At 59.6% G+C, this 14,388-nt stretch overlaps 1 protein-coding gene across 3 annotated transcripts in view; it reads right to left on the bottom strand.

The window, feature by feature from the left end:
- Positions 1 to 4: 4 nt before the first annotated feature.
- Positions 5 to 14,388, bottom strand: part of SEMA3F (semaphorin 3F) — a 29,168-nt gene continuing 14,784 nt past the window's right edge. For 2 of the 3 annotated variants that reach the window (XM_059389773.1, XM_059389774.1), the window contains exons 3-19: positions 10,481 to 10,641; positions 10,314 to 10,376; positions 10,056 to 10,175; positions 9,322 to 9,414; positions 7,668 to 7,761; positions 6,161 to 6,280; positions 5,786 to 5,925; positions 5,531 to 5,645; positions 5,296 to 5,365; positions 4,985 to 5,129; positions 3,203 to 3,425; positions 2,551 to 2,639; positions 2,371 to 2,412; positions 2,035 to 2,192; positions 1,567 to 1,634; positions 1,139 to 1,272; positions 5 to 477 (exon numbers count right to left, since the gene is read on the bottom strand). In XM_059389773.1, coding sequence (XP_059245756.1) covers positions 67 to 477; positions 1,139 to 1,272; positions 1,567 to 1,634; positions 2,035 to 2,192; positions 2,371 to 2,412; positions 2,551 to 2,639; positions 3,203 to 3,425; positions 4,985 to 5,129; positions 5,296 to 5,365; positions 5,531 to 5,645; positions 5,786 to 5,925; positions 6,161 to 6,280; positions 7,668 to 7,761; positions 9,322 to 9,414; positions 10,056 to 10,175; positions 10,314 to 10,376; positions 10,481 to 10,641 — 2,246 coding nt within the window. In that variant the 3' untranslated portion in view covers positions 5 to 66. The remainder of the gene's footprint in view (positions 478 to 1,138; positions 1,273 to 1,566; positions 1,635 to 2,034; positions 2,193 to 2,370; positions 2,413 to 2,550; positions 2,640 to 3,202; positions 3,426 to 4,984; positions 5,130 to 5,295; positions 5,366 to 5,530; positions 5,646 to 5,785; positions 5,926 to 6,160; positions 6,281 to 7,667; positions 7,762 to 9,321; positions 9,415 to 10,055; positions 10,176 to 10,313; positions 10,377 to 10,480; positions 10,642 to 14,388) is intronic. The other variant, XM_059389775.1, reaches the window with a different exon arrangement.

The following is a 14,388-nucleotide window of genomic DNA, read 5'->3' as shown; positions in this document are numbered from 1 at the left end:
ATATATCTTTTATATTAAAAGGGACGAGGCCGAGGCCAGTCCATCGCAAGGCTCAGGCAGCTGGCCTCATGTGTCCGGCGGGTGATGGCGGCGGTTCCGGGGCTTCTTCTGGTCCTGGGGTTCAGGAGGCCTGGGTGCACCTGGGGCCTCCCTGGGGCTTGGGGGCACGTGGCGCCAGTAGCCCTGGCAGTACTGGTGGATGAGGCCCACTTCGGGCTGGGCCAGTAGCTGGGCCAGCTCCTGGTAAGGGGGTGTGGGAAGACCGGCGCCGGGGGGCGGTGGGGCGCTCGCCGCTGGCAGTGGGAAGAGGGCAGCGTGGACGGCATCCCGGCCCAGGACGTGCAGCTGCACCCGCGTGACGACATGCTTGAAGTTGTTCTCGGTGGCCGTGCAGGAGTAGAGGCCACGGTCCCCGGGCTGCAGGGCGCGGAGCAGCAAGCCTTGCTCTGTGCGCAGGAAGCGGTCCTCGGCACGAATCTGCAGGAGCAGGGAGCCGGGGCTCAGAGCTGTGTGACCTCCCTGCCACCCAGCCGGACCCCGGAGCAGACCACCTCTGTGGCCATTCCGTGGAAGGGGCCCCCGTGTGGAATTTCCACGTAGCAAGAAAAGCCCATAGTAAGGTTCCACATACATCTGACAAGGGCATCCGTACGCTTTTTCATTTCAGGAGGAAGGATGGGGAGGAGATTCTGTACAATGAGAGAATGCTCGAGCATAGCATTTCTTTTTAATGGGATTACCCAACTGAAGTATCCTTATAGAATCTTCGCATAGGGAGGGGTGCCCGGAACGCATTTCCATAAAACGAGGGCTCCTCCACGGAATTCCCACATCGTAGAGCTTGAGCACATTGACATTTCCATGCCATGGGGTATACACCTCCAGCGGAGCACACGAATGGGATTTTCATGTAAAGAGGCAATCTCTTAAGTGGTTTCCATAAAATACAGAAATCCTAGCATTTCCATATAACTCGATTCACCGAAATGACTTCCACACAGGAAGGGGAACTTGGAAGGGTTTTCTTAGAATGGGGCTACCCCAGATGGGCTCCTAAAGCACTTTCCACCTACGTGGCCTTCCTACTGTGCAGGGACTCCCGCACCCACAGCAAGGACTAGGGGGTGGAGGAAATTACCTCACGGCGCCGGTCACTGGGGTCTCGCTGAAATAGCCACTTAACAGTGGCCTGGGGCGAGCGAGGCTGGCACTCGAGGAAGGCCGCGCTCCCTGCCACACCATACTGCACGGACTCCACCGTATTCTTGTTGGCTGTAGGGCAAGAGGGCACAGCGTGAAAGCAACATTGCCTTGGGCGGCCTGCAGGCCGGCATGGGGCAGGGGCTGAAGGGCACACACAGGGGCACCCATGCTGGAAGAACGCAGGGCTAGACCATTGGGCATCCACTCCTTTCTTGAGTGGGTGGCTAAGGACAGCCCATTGCCAATTCCCAAGCCCCCTTACCCTCTGGGTCATGTGAGAGTCCTTCCAGCAGTTGGGGAGAGCGGGGGCTAGGAGCAGCTCCATGGGCTGCACAGGGCCCCATGCTGGCACAGCACACTCACCGTTGGAGTTAAACCCACGGCACTGCCTGATGGGGTTCCCGTGCCGGACATCCTGCCGCCGGCTCCGCCTAGATGAGGATAGATCCTGATCAAGTATTTTTTTTTTTTTAAGATTTTATTTGTTTTATTTGACAGACAGAGATCACAGTAGACAGAGAGGCAGGCAGAGAGAGAGAGGGAAGCAGGCTCCCTGCTGAACAGAAAGCCCGATGCGGGACTCGATCCCAGGACCCTGAGATCATGACCTGAGCCGAAGGCAGCGGCTTAACCTACTGAGCCACCCAGGTGCCCTTGATCAAGTATTTTCAAGAAAGCTGTGCCCCCTGCCCCAGGTCCCTATACCCCCAAGACTCTAGGAGAGAAAAGTCTCATCTATTATTCCCAGGGTACTATCACATCAGTCACCAAACCCACAGGACAGGACCCTGGGTCTGGTGGCTCAGATTTCAAGGGCTAAGGGGTCCACACCTCTTGGAAGATGCTGTGTAGCGGGAGCAGGACTGGCCATCCCAGGCACAGTAGGGGTCCCGGGCGAGGCAGCAGTCGGCACAGGCAGCCCCATACGCCTGGCAACGGTGCAGGCTCAGGTGGGTGACACCCACGGCAGACGCCACGTATAGTTGTTGCTGAGGGCAGGGGAAGGGGCGTGTCAGTTCCCTCCCCACAGCCAGCCCCCATCAGGAGCCAGCTGGGTTCCTTGCCTTCCCGTTCAATGCCTCAGTTTCCCAATCCTTGTGCCAAGGGCATGACCCCAAGGAAGAACAGGCTCCATCCCTATCCCTAGCCCACCTTAGCAAAACTTACTCTCTTGGAAGAGATGGTCATGGTCTTAACAGGTGCTGGCTCCTGGAAGAAGACAGGGATTACCTTGGGGACAGGGGGCCCCTTCCCTGCCCCCATCTGGAGGGAGGTCTGAGGTAAGGAGCTGGTACTAAGGAGGGCCAGGGTGAGAAGAACAGGACTGGGTGTCATACCCATACCCACCTTGAAGACCTCTACCTCCTCCAGCATGAGCTCCTCCATCTCCTGGTCATCCTTGGGCAGCACAATGACCTTCTGCACTGTCCCGCGGTCTGGAACGGGCCGGGCAGGGCCTCAGTGGGGCTGAGGACGCTGGGGAAGGGGTACTAGCCTCAGCCCCTTCCCCCACCAGGTTCCAACCCCCCAAGGGCAGTGGAGCAGAAACTCTGTACCAAGGTTGAAGAAATTCCCCCGGATGAAGGGGCCCGGGATAAGGGTGAGTGGTCACAGCTGGGGTCTGCCCCTCTCACCCCAGACGCTCATTTTGGGCACTGCTGAGAAAAGGATGCTGGAGGTCCTCCTGTGTGGAGGGGCTGGAGGTGTGGTGGGCACACGTGTGCATGAGAGCATGTATGGCGGTATTTGGACCCACGTGTCCTGCAGGTGTTGGCCACCTGTTCCCTTTTTCCTAACCCTGCACGGGTCCCCGGGTACCCAGTTTCCCTGCTGTCTCCACCCCTTGTCTCAGCTATCCTGGCTCCAAAGGATGGTGGTAGCAGAGTTGACCTTGGCGAGCCTGGAGCAACCCCCAGCAGGGTAGGTCTCCCACCCAATGGATCAGCACCCTCCGCCCAACGGGCCCAGCGTGGGAGGGTCTGGGAGCAGCAGTGGGTACCTGTGCCCAGGAAAAGCACCTCATAGCGCCCGTCGGCTGCATCCACCTGGTCCACAGCGACGGTGGTGAGCCTGTAGGGTGCGCCCGTGCGGACGACCAGGGGCCGCCTCTGGAGAGGGTACACGGCCTGGTACATAAGCGGGTGGCTGCGCATGAAGTTAATCACTTCATCAGGGTAGTCCTTGGTGGACTTCATGGATGGCGTGAAGGTTCCTCCGGGGCACTGCAGGCACGTGACGAGCGTCAGGCCCAGCGGGGGCTTGCTGACCCCCTCAGTTCCAGAAGAGGCCTCTCCTTTGTTCATCCCCAACACATCCACCTGCTCCACTCCTCAGGACCCCCATCCGGGCTTTCCACCCCCCTCACCCAACCTCTCTGAAGGCCCTGCTCTAGCCGAGGTCCCAAGGTCCCACATGGCCAAATTCTGCAGCCACCTTCCTGGCCTTGTGTGCCATGACCTTGTGGTGGCATTAGGCAGAGCTGAACACTCCCTTCCCAGGTCCTCATGCCCCATCCTACTGTCTCCTTCCTCCAGTCTGCCGCCCACACCCATGGGCGCCTGCTGGAGAGACCATAACCCCAAGTTCCCTTAACACTCTGAGGGTGCTCTGCCCTGACCTGGTGCTTTTCCCTTCTGCCTGTCCACCCCTGCCCAGCCCTCATCTCCCTGGCCACCACTAATCAGCTCCGCCAATGCCAGCTTGCCCTGCAGGTTTGCCCCCCTGCAGGTGTGGCTCCCAAGCAGCCACACCCAGCCACTATCTTTCTTCTGGGATCCTGGCTGGGTTCTTCACAGACTGGTGCTGGGCAAATGATGATTCGTTTCATTTTGTTTTATTTATTTATTTTTTAAAGTTCCCTCTGTGCCCAACGTGGGGCTCAAACTCATGACTCCGAGATCAAGACTTGTGTGCTCAACCAACTGAGCTGGCCTGGTGCCTGTGTTTTGTTTTGTTTTGTTTGTTTGTTTGTTTAAATTACTTCTTTTTTTAATATTTTATTTAGTTATTTGACAGACAGAGATCACAAGTAGGCAGAGAGGCAGGCAGAGAGAGAGGAAGAAGCAGGCTCCCTGCGGAGCAGAGAGCCCAATGCGGGGCTTGATCCCAGGACCCTGGGATCATGACCTGAGCCGAAGTCAGAGGCTTTAACCCACTGAGCCACCCAGGTGCCCTGTGTTTTGTTTTTTAATGTCAGCTTTATTTAAATGGATATATGGGGGGGCACCTCAGTGGCGCAGTTATTAAGTGTCTGACTTCGGCTCAGGTTATGATCCCAAGGTCCTGGGATCAAGCCCCACACTGGGCTCAGAGTGGGGAGCCTGCTTCTCCCTCTCCCACTCCCCCTGATTGTGTTCCCTCTCTCATTGTGTCTCTCTCTGTCAAATAAATAAATGAAATCTTAAAAAGAAAGGGGGGGCACCTGGGTGCCTCAGTGGGTTAAAGCCTCTGCCTTCGGCTCAGGTCATGACCCCCAGTCCTAAGATCGAGCCCTGCATTGGACTCTCTGCTCAGCAGGGAGCCTGCTTCTCCCTCTCTCTCTGCCTGCCTCTCGCCTACCTGTGATCTCTGTCTGTCAAATAAAGAAATAAAATCTTTAAAAAAAAAAAAAAATAGTGGATATATGGTAGGTTTTTGTGTGTATATGGCCTGCCTCCCCTGCCTAGCTATGAACTCTGCAATGGTGGGGCCCACATCTGCAAAGGGGCTACCTCAGAGCAGGCCTCATAAACAGAAAGGAAAGGGAAAGGTGGAAGAAAGGTGGAATGACTGGGGCCCTCACCGTGCCGGGCCGTGGGTAAGGCATCTTCCCAGAGAAGGGCATCCACTGGTAGTTGGGGCCCTCCTTGTGGGCAAAGGGCCCATTGAAGACCATGCGGATGTCAGCCATGGAGTAGACGCACACGGCAGAGCCTCGGAACACGGAGCTGTGGGCAGGGCCAGCTGCTGCCATGGGCAGGGCAGACCCTCCGCCCAGTGCCCCTCCCCAGCCTGCCCACAGCCCCTATGCCGCCACCAGGCTAGGGACCTCCGAAAGCCATAGCCCCCCCCAGAGCAGCCAAGCCCCGCTGCCACCGCCAGCCTCCGCCTCACCCCGAGGAGGTAAAGACAGCATAAATGACGGGGTTCCTCACATCCTGGGTCTGCTGCACAAACACGTCCTCTGGGGGGAGAGGAAGAAGACATTGGGAGGGTGCATTCCCGAAGAGCCCCAGGACCCTGCCCGCTCCTGCCCAGGTGGCCAACCAGAGGGGCCCTGACCCCACCCATCCAGCCCCCACCCCTCCCAGAGCTGCCAGAGGATCCGGCGAGCCTGCTGGGTACTCACGGAGCTCATCAAAGTGAGTCTCGATGCCATCCTCCCCGGGCACGGAGCACACCAGCCGAGCCTTCAGGAACGTGCTCCACTTGTTCACCAGGCAGCAGTGGCCACCGTCGTCGTTCTGCGGGAAGGGGGCAGGGTCAGATTGGCTCTCGCACTGAGACCCTGCTCGAGCAGGGCTGCTAGAGCCTGCAGCGGGTGTGGAGAGGGACAGCGCGGGGGTGGGGGGGGGGCAGCGGTAGGGGGCCTGCGGGCGCGTACCAGGCAGATGCGCCCGATGCGGGCGTACACCGCTGGGCTCTGCGGCGCCTCGGACGACCGCTCGCGGAAGAAAAAGTAGAGCTTGTCGTCGTTGCGCTCCGCGCTGTCGGGGATGAGCTCCGCGTGGATGAAGGAGGGGTCTGCAGGCGGGCAGGGGTCAGCTAGGCAGGCACTCCAACAAGGCCTCTCTCCCCCCACAGAACCCCTGGCCAGGTACAGGCACACCCCCCACTCTGGCCCCGACGTGCCACCTCCCCTGCCGCAGGCTGTAGAGGAGCCAGACCCCCAACGAGGGCCCCCTGAGGATCCTGCGGGGTCGCAGACATGGGGCATCCTGGGGTCTCATGGGCCGCCCTCACCATTCAGCCACCTCACCATTCAGCCACCGAGAGTTGTACTGGTCCGTGCGCATGGCCGTCTGCTTCCCCAGCGTGCGGAAGATGGCAGCGTCGGTGCCCATGAAGTCAATGTACACACCGGCATAGAGCTCTTCGTCTGTGGGCGGGCGGGCGGGGCAATGAGGGCACCGCCGTGACCTCGGGGGCTGGGTCCTGTCTCCCCCCTCAGATTCTCCAGGGCATGACCGTCGCACCAGTGGGGTGCTGGTCAGGGCTGAAGAACGGCCTCTGGGGACTGGGGTTAGCAGTGATCGGCTCGGATTCGTTGCGGGAGCCGATTTCTGTGGTATAAATGCTCCCACCGGTGGCTGCCTTCACGCTACTAAGCCGGGGGCACTGCACGTGGAGCTGGGGAGAGCCGGGGAGAGCCGCCCACACCGCCATATAGTCTTTCTACCCCACAAATACAACACATGTCAATAACCTCAAGAACAAAGATAATAATAAAATGTAGTGAAATAATGGGGTGCCTGGGTGGCTCAGTCGTTAAGCGTCTGCCTTCGGCTCAGGTCATGATCCCAAAGTCCTGGGATCAGGCCCTGCATGGGGCTCCTTGCTCGCAGGAAGCCTGCTTCTCCCTCTCCCACTCCCCCTGCTCGTGCTCCCTCTCTTGCTGTGTCTCTCTCTGTCACATAAATAAATAAAATCTTGAAAAGAAAGAAAGAAAGAAAATTTAGCAACCATGCAGGCTCTGACATACCACTCTGTGTCTTCCTTCTAGACGTGCCCAGGACAGGCCCTGCTTTCCCCCATCAGACCCCTAGTCGGGGAGCCACCATCAGGGTAGGCAAGAGGGGGAAGATAACAAGATAACGTCTAACCCCTGCCCGGAGGTCTTTCCCAGGCTTGAAGGTGGCACAGTGCCCAGGAGTTGCTCTGAGGGGCACACTGGGTCCAGCAGCCAGCAAACAGGCAGAGAACAGGGCCCAGGGCCAGGTTGCCCAACTTGGGGGTAGGGGCAGCAGCTGCTCCTGAGGCACCAGATAGGACTCCTCCTCAGAGAACTTTTCCCTAACTCTCCTAGACACCTGGCCAGACCAGAAACAAACCCTGACCCCCTAGTTGGTGAGGGAGTCAGGACTCCATCTGTGTTCCCCTGTGGGACTCTCCCGGCCTCCCAGACACACTAACATGTATGGAAACACCCCGCCTTCTGCGGCTCCCAGTACAGACCAAGCTCATCTTTTTTCTCAGACAGCCTGGGGAAGACCTTTGCACAGCCCGTTTCAGGGTAGGATCTGGCCCCCTTAGTACTCCCATCGGAGGGGCTAGAGAGACTTTCACACCACCAGTCTCTTCCCTGCAGCTCACACCAGGCTCTGGTCCTTACCCCGCCCCCTGCTGGGTATGGCCCTATGGGAGGGTTCAGGGGTGGCATGGTCACAGTCTCTGCTATGGGGAAAGTGTTGGTGCCACGCTCCCTATTCCAGAGGCAGAGGCCACCCACTACGGCTACAGAACCAGGATGGGGTAGTGGCACTCACTGATGAGGGCTGAGGCTGTGTCCAGCTTGGGGTCGTACGGACACTTGCCCTTCCCTGACTCGAGTCTCTCCGGCTCCAGGTAGAAGATGTAATCCTGCAGGGCAGAGGGGAGCTCAGCATTGTCCAAGCTGGTCCCGCAGCCAGGAAGGTTAAGGGTCATCATGTCCCCAGGGTAAGCGCAAGCCCGCTGGAGACACCCTGAAGCCATATCTCTTCACTCCCCAGATATCCTTGGGTTTTAACTGTCCAGCCAGGTCTTCCTGGGGAAGGGTCATGATGCACATTCCAAGGAGATGATTCCTGGTCCCAGGTATCAGATAAGACCTGAGAATCAGGGGCTAAAGCCCCCCCCCATGCCAACTGGGTCAGGGAGACTCTGGTTAGGGCCCCTGGGGCCAGAGAGGCTGGCCGCTGTGGCCGCCTGTCCTGGGTCAAGATGGGGCTGCCAACCTGACCAGGGCAGGAGGTACTCCCAAGGGCCTGCGGCCCTGACCTTTGTTGCCAGGTCCCATCAGGCCAAAGGGCCCTGAGGGTACTGTGTCCCCAGACTTTATGTCCTACCTGGGGTCCTCAGGACAGATGAAAGGGCCATGGCCTTTCCCCTGCCCTTCAGCAGAGCCCCCAGTTCCCCATGTCTCCCCAATGAGTCAGGAGTTGAGAGGTCCAGCCCAGACTACACGGCATTCACCAAGCCCTCCGTGCCTCCCAGCCCAGCCCTGAGGATGCCAGCAGAAAGGCTGATAAGGCGTTGGGACCAGAATGAGCTCATGGGGAGAAGGGAGGGGAAAGAGAGGGGCGCAGAGGCAGGGAGGAGGTGGCGGCAAGGGGCAAGGATGGTGATGGGAAGGTGTACACAGGCCCACTTCCAGTTACGCTCGGCACACATGACTTTCTGCGCACATGGGACTGCACACACAGCTCAGCACACACCACCATCAGCACATGGAACCCGCCACTCACACCCTGCGCACACATGCGGTCTGAGCCATCCCACATTTCTGCACTCCCTGCCACAGACACACATGCTCACGTGACCACTTGCTCTCACTCACCGGCAGCCCTGGCTCCCCTGCCCGCCCCCACCCAGCCCCAGTTCCCCAAGTCCCCCTCTGGCCCTCCTCCAGCCCAGTCCCAGTTCCTGACTAGAGGGCAGACAGCTCCGCCTCTTCGGCCCCAGGGGAGCAGTTTCCAGCCGGTGGGTGTGCAGGACACCTGTGTCTGCCTGTGACCCGTGTAGGCCTGGGGCATGGACAGGAGAGAGTAATATGTCAGGCCACAGACATGTGCCATGTTCAGACCCCGGATGCTGACTAAGGTGTATGTGGGAGAGTACAACATGTGCCCACATGTTTTTGTTGCTGTAGGCTCATGCCTGTGTACACACGTGTTCTGAGGCCCAAGGCTCTCTTTGCACCTGGTGGCTTCATGATCTCCTGCCTACAGGGACTCATGGACTGACACCGAAGCCAGCTGGGAATGCCTTCGGCACCTGAGGGCGCAGTGTGGGGAAGGAGCGGGTTGGGGGGCCCAGAGTTGAGGAAGACCCTCGGAAGGCTCGCATGGGGTGGGGGCTCCTGGCTGGCAGGTCAGGTCCAGGGGTAGTTCAGCTCAGAGGCAGTGCTGCCTGGCAGGGGCCTAGAGGGCTGAGTCCCACCTGGCGTGGGGCTGTGGGCGTCGGGCGGAGGGCACCATCCGTGGCTCTGCTGCCTCGGCCTCTCACCACCTGCGTCTGGGTCCAAGGCGTAGCCTGAGAAGACGAGGAACAGGGGTTAGAGCCGGGGGTGGCCGGGGCTGGGGGAGCGGGCTCGGGCTGCCAGCCTCTCACAGTGCACATGCCAGGAGCACACATGAGCGCCCGGGCCCCCAGAGCACACATACGCCCTTGCACGTGCACACATATGCACAGATTGGCACGCACCCACACACACACATGTCCCTAAGTCCACTCACTCTCACACACGTCCTACAAGGTCACACCAGCTCACACACATGCCCACATGGAAATGAGAGAGGGCGGAAGCGGGCAGGGCGGGACGGAGCTGGGGAAGGGGCAGCTCTCCTCCCAGCCCTGTGGCAGAAGGGGACCCCGGTGTCCAGCCTCCTGATGCTGAGGCCCCCGCCAGGCCCTCTAGGTTGGCGGCAGGGGCACGGTCCACAGGCACAGTGCTAAGAGGTCTGGGAGCGGCTGCTCACTGAGGCCTCCTCACATCGACCTGTGAGAAAGGCAGCTGTTAGCCCCATCTCCAGGTGAGGGAGTGAAAGGAGTCACTCACCCAGGGTCCCCGGGCTGGGCAGTGGCAGGCCTGGGGCTCAAGGTCAGCCTCCCATCAGAGCCCTGGCGTGTGGCTACTGATGGGGTGGCACAGGGCTGGGCCGGGTGCGGCTCACCTGGGCTCGGCGGCCGCGGTTGACATAGGTGCACATGGGGTTGTAGGCACCGGTCCCACACACGTACAGGTGCGTTCGGTTCCAGGGCTGGATGAGCCTGACGAAGTTCCCGCACTCACCCTGGGGAAAGCCAAAGAGGTGCCCAGATGCCTGCCCGCCCCACTGCCTCCCCGAGGTCCCCTGCCTCTCACCGCCCCCTGTAAGACCGCCCCCCTCCACCCCCCCTGTAAGACTGCCCCCCTCCGCCCAAGCACTCACATTGCCATCCTTGCCTGAGAGCACACACTCCTCAATGCGCTGTGGGGAGGCTGCCCAGTGGATCTGCCAGAAACGGGGGTCAGAGGGGGCGGCTTGCTGGACAGGGCTTCCAGCCCCCGGGCCCCACACCCCGCACCCCTCCAACCCCACACCTGGCTGGCCCTTACAATGAGGGGCTCACGGTTGATGTCATGCAGGTCCAGGGACAGCACGTAGTCCTTGCTGCCCACGTACATGCGGTCGTGGTCCTCGTCTTTGAGCAGGATCCTGTAGTCTGTTGTGTTGAGCAGGAAGTTGAAGAAGTGGGCAGTGCCTGTGGCCTTAAGCTCTGTGGGCGGAGGGCAGGGCAGCAGTTAGGCTCCTTGGAGACCATCGAGACATGCCATCTTTGACAGAGGGAGGACCTCCACCACGCCATGATCTTAAACCCCCAGCTTCCACCCCCCTCCAGCCCCAACACCGACCCGGCCCTGGGGGCCTACTTAGCTCCCTCCTTAGTCCCTGAGATGCTGGGAGGAGAAAGTGGGGCAGGTGGGCAGGCCAGGGAAGGGACCACACCCAAAGCTAAAGCCCTGATTCATCAGCAGCCCCAGCCAGTCTCTGGGTCCCAATGAAAGGGCAGTGGGTGCGGGCCAGGGCGCGTGATGGCATCAAAGAGTCTTTGCTCTAGTGGGGGCTAATGCTCCCACGCTCAGGGTGGGGCCTGCTTCCCACAGGGGCCTAAAAGGGTTAATGAGCAGGAGGGGGGGGGGCAGGTGCCTCCAGGACAGCCTGCAGACGCTCGCACAGGGCCGGGATGCTTTATCCTCACCCCGGCTGCCCACCAGTCAGGGCGAAGCTGACACATAGCATGGTCCGTGCCTCATCTGAAGCTGGTCAGCCAGGACACCGGACAGCCCTCTTTGGAGCAATACTGTACCACAGAACTTGGGCTTCCCCCCAGATCCCACTGGGATGCTAAAGGTGGAATTCTCAGGCTACTTTGAACCAGTCAGGAACAGTCTTTCCCAGGAAAGTTCCCCCCTACTGCTACAGTGTCCCAAGGCTGGGGGGGCAGGGTCCAGCGGAGTCCTTAGTTTCTCTTCCGCATAAGTCTGGCGGCCCTGGCCCTTCCGCCCCCAGATTGCTGGGGGAAAGTCCTCCTTCCTGGAGATGAAGGACAGGAAGGAACTTGGCCAGTGACAGACAAACACAGGACTCCAGAAAACTTAGGAAGTTTGTTCTGGAAGTGGGGAGAGCCAAGGGCAAGCCCCTCCTCACCCCACCCCCAGCTGTCTTCAGCTCAGCAGAAGAGGGAAGATTGTAATGAGGTGATGAATATTCACCAGCACGGGGATATGCACATGTGCATACCCGAGTGGCATCAGATGAGGCACCCATGAAGGCCACCACCATACAGTTCTCATCTCCCTGCCCAGTAGTTGGGAACCCATTTCCCAGGTGGGGCAGTCAGGAGGTAGGTCTGGGGAGGGAGAACAGCTGGGATCATGTGCCCTAGATGCTGCCAGAAGGTAGGACCAGCAGGTGGCCCCATCCCATCAGTCAAGTCAAGGTCGACCTTGACTCAGGCAGCTGTCTCTGAGGGGCCTGGCTGACCCTGACCCTGGTTGTGTGCTCGGGACCCTGGAGCAGAGCTAGAGGGGCTATGCCTGAGAGCAGCTTCAGGTGGGAGCTCCAGGATTGTGCTAAGATTGGGAGGTGGGTGGCGCTGGGAGCCAGGAGACTCCCACAGTAGACCTAGAGCCTACATCTGAGGGGCTGGGAGGCGAGCAAAGGCCTTGCCCTGCCCAGCCCCATGTGGCAATGAGAGAATACAGGTGATGACCTTGGCCAACCGCTGGGACGCAGGGACGCCAAGGGATCAAAGGGCCGATCCCTGCCTGGCTACGGCTTTGCCCGCCTGTCCGGCGGTGCCTCTGAAGTCCCGGGCAGGGCAGCCTGGGCACCTGTCCTGCACCTGTTGTTGGGCCACTTGGAGTCCCCCGCCTGGCCACCCAGCCATAGTGACAACAGGAAAGTAAACACTCCCCCCACCCCCAGGGCCAGGAAGCAGCCAGAGAGGAAATGGGGCTGCCAGCGGAGCCCCCCCAGGCTCGGACAGCCCGCCAGGGGTTATTTATACCCCAGCTGGGGTCATGGCCTTGGGTTGTCCCCTTACCGGTCCTACTGGGTTAGGAGGCATTTGGCGGACAATGGAGGGGAGGGAGGCAGAGGCTCAAGTGGGTACCTTCAGACATAGGTACCTGGGGTAGTGGAAATCTCCAAACATCTAGCCCCAGGGACACAAGCAGTCAAAATCCCTACCCTCCATCCCTGCCCAGTCTTGGGCCTCTGTAATCTGGACCCTCCCCCTCTGCGGAAACCAGTGCCCAAGCCCCAAGCCCAAGTCCCCCCAGAGCTCAGAGCCCCAGCACTCTAAGTTCCATTCCCCATTTGTGGGAAAGGCAGGGGAGAGACACTCAGCAGAGGGACATGGGAGCAGGAGACTAGCCTTGATCGGACATCCTACCTCCTAAACATGCACTCCCTGCTCCCTACCCCTTGGGTAGAAGTGGTCATGGAGGGACCTCCCACTTACTCATCAAGCACCTATTATGTGCAAAACATTGAGCTCACAACATCCAATTTACAGATGAGGACATCAAGGCACAGAGAAAGGAAGGAACAGGGCCTAAGAGCATGGGGGTAAGATTCCCACCCAGGTCCCCGTGGCCTTTGGGGCTGAACGAGAGGCAGCCCAGACAAAGCCAGTCCTGGTGAGGGGGACTGCCTACTGGGAGGCTGAGGGCCTAAGGTGACTCCCCCTCCACTGACAGGACACATGACTCAGGACCCCCGGGACCCCTGCCAGTGGACATGGGATATGGCGTCAATGGCTCTGTTGTCACAGGACATGATGCTTTGGTCACTGTGGAAACTTTGAGGGGGAGTCCCCATGAGGCCATGTGGGGTCGGAAAGGCGTAGGACCAAGGGTCAGGAGTCTTTGGCTCTGGCGAGGGCTTCATAGCTTCAGTCAGGGCACTCTGTCCTCATTTTCCTAGGTAGACCATCTCTGAGCCCTCCGAGCACTGAAGTTCAATGTGATCCGTGCAGGTGAGGGTCCTGCTCTGAACTCAGCTGAGTATGCCTTGGCACCTCTCCTCACCCTCCTTCATGGGCTGTCTCTGTCTTGGTGGGGAAAGGAGAATGGATGAGATTCCCAGTTCTGCCCCCTGCAAGCTGGCTCCCAGGAGTCACCATCTCTTGGAGGACGTCCGCCCTCAGTCCTATTCCCGCTATATCACTTCCTAGTACTGGGGTACAGAGCAGAGGGGGTAATGGCTGTTGACTCAGCCCAGCCCTCCCCTAACTCCAGCTTATCTCTATCCCACCCTCAACCCAGCTTACAGAAAGGGAAACTGAGGTGGAGAAGGATGGCTCTTCCAGGGTCCCAGAGTGACCTGAGTGTAGGGCTCTGGACTTAGTAACCCAGGGCTGGAGTGCTCCTCTCACTCCTGCCAGACTGTAGGAAAGAATTAAAACAAGGGGCTCCATGACAGCTCTGTACCCCAACTCCAGACAGGGAAGACTGAAGCCCAGGGGAGAGGGGTGCTCACCTCCAGTCACGGGGCAAGGAGTGAAACTAGTGTCCTGTCACCACCCCCTCCCCACCCTGCCATAGGGCAAAGGAGCCAGAGGCCTTCATTCCTCCAAGAAGCCAGGGTCAGGTCAGGAAGTAGCCGAGTAGCCCTGGGTTTCCTGCTCAGATACCTGCCCCGTCAACAAGGCTAGATGCTCCTGGCCCCCAGCCCCACTGAGGAGCATAGACTTGGGCCTAGGGGGCATCTGTGGAGGGGTGGAGGGAGGTGACATGGGCCTGGCGTGGCCACGTCCTCAGGGCTGTTCTCTACTCCGTTCCATGTGTCCCAGGCCCAGCTCTGACAGCAGGAGTGTCACCCCACTCCCATCTCCATGGCAGTACCAAGGAGGGGGGCTGAGGCACAATCAAAAGTTTTGTGGATATTGAAACTCAAGTCTGGATAAGCTTTGACCTTGGGGAGAGAGGATGGTGTGCGTAGTAATGCCTCCTGGGAA

This window comes from Mustela nigripes, chromosome 2 (genome assembly GCF_022355385.1).
Source record: "Mustela nigripes isolate SB6536 chromosome 2, MUSNIG.SB6536, whole genome shotgun sequence".
Lineage (NCBI taxonomy): Eukaryota > Metazoa > Chordata > Mammalia > Carnivora > Mustelidae > Mustela > Mustela nigripes.
The sequence above is the reverse complement of the archived record's forward strand: the minus strand, read 5'-3'. Positions and strand labels throughout refer to the sequence as shown.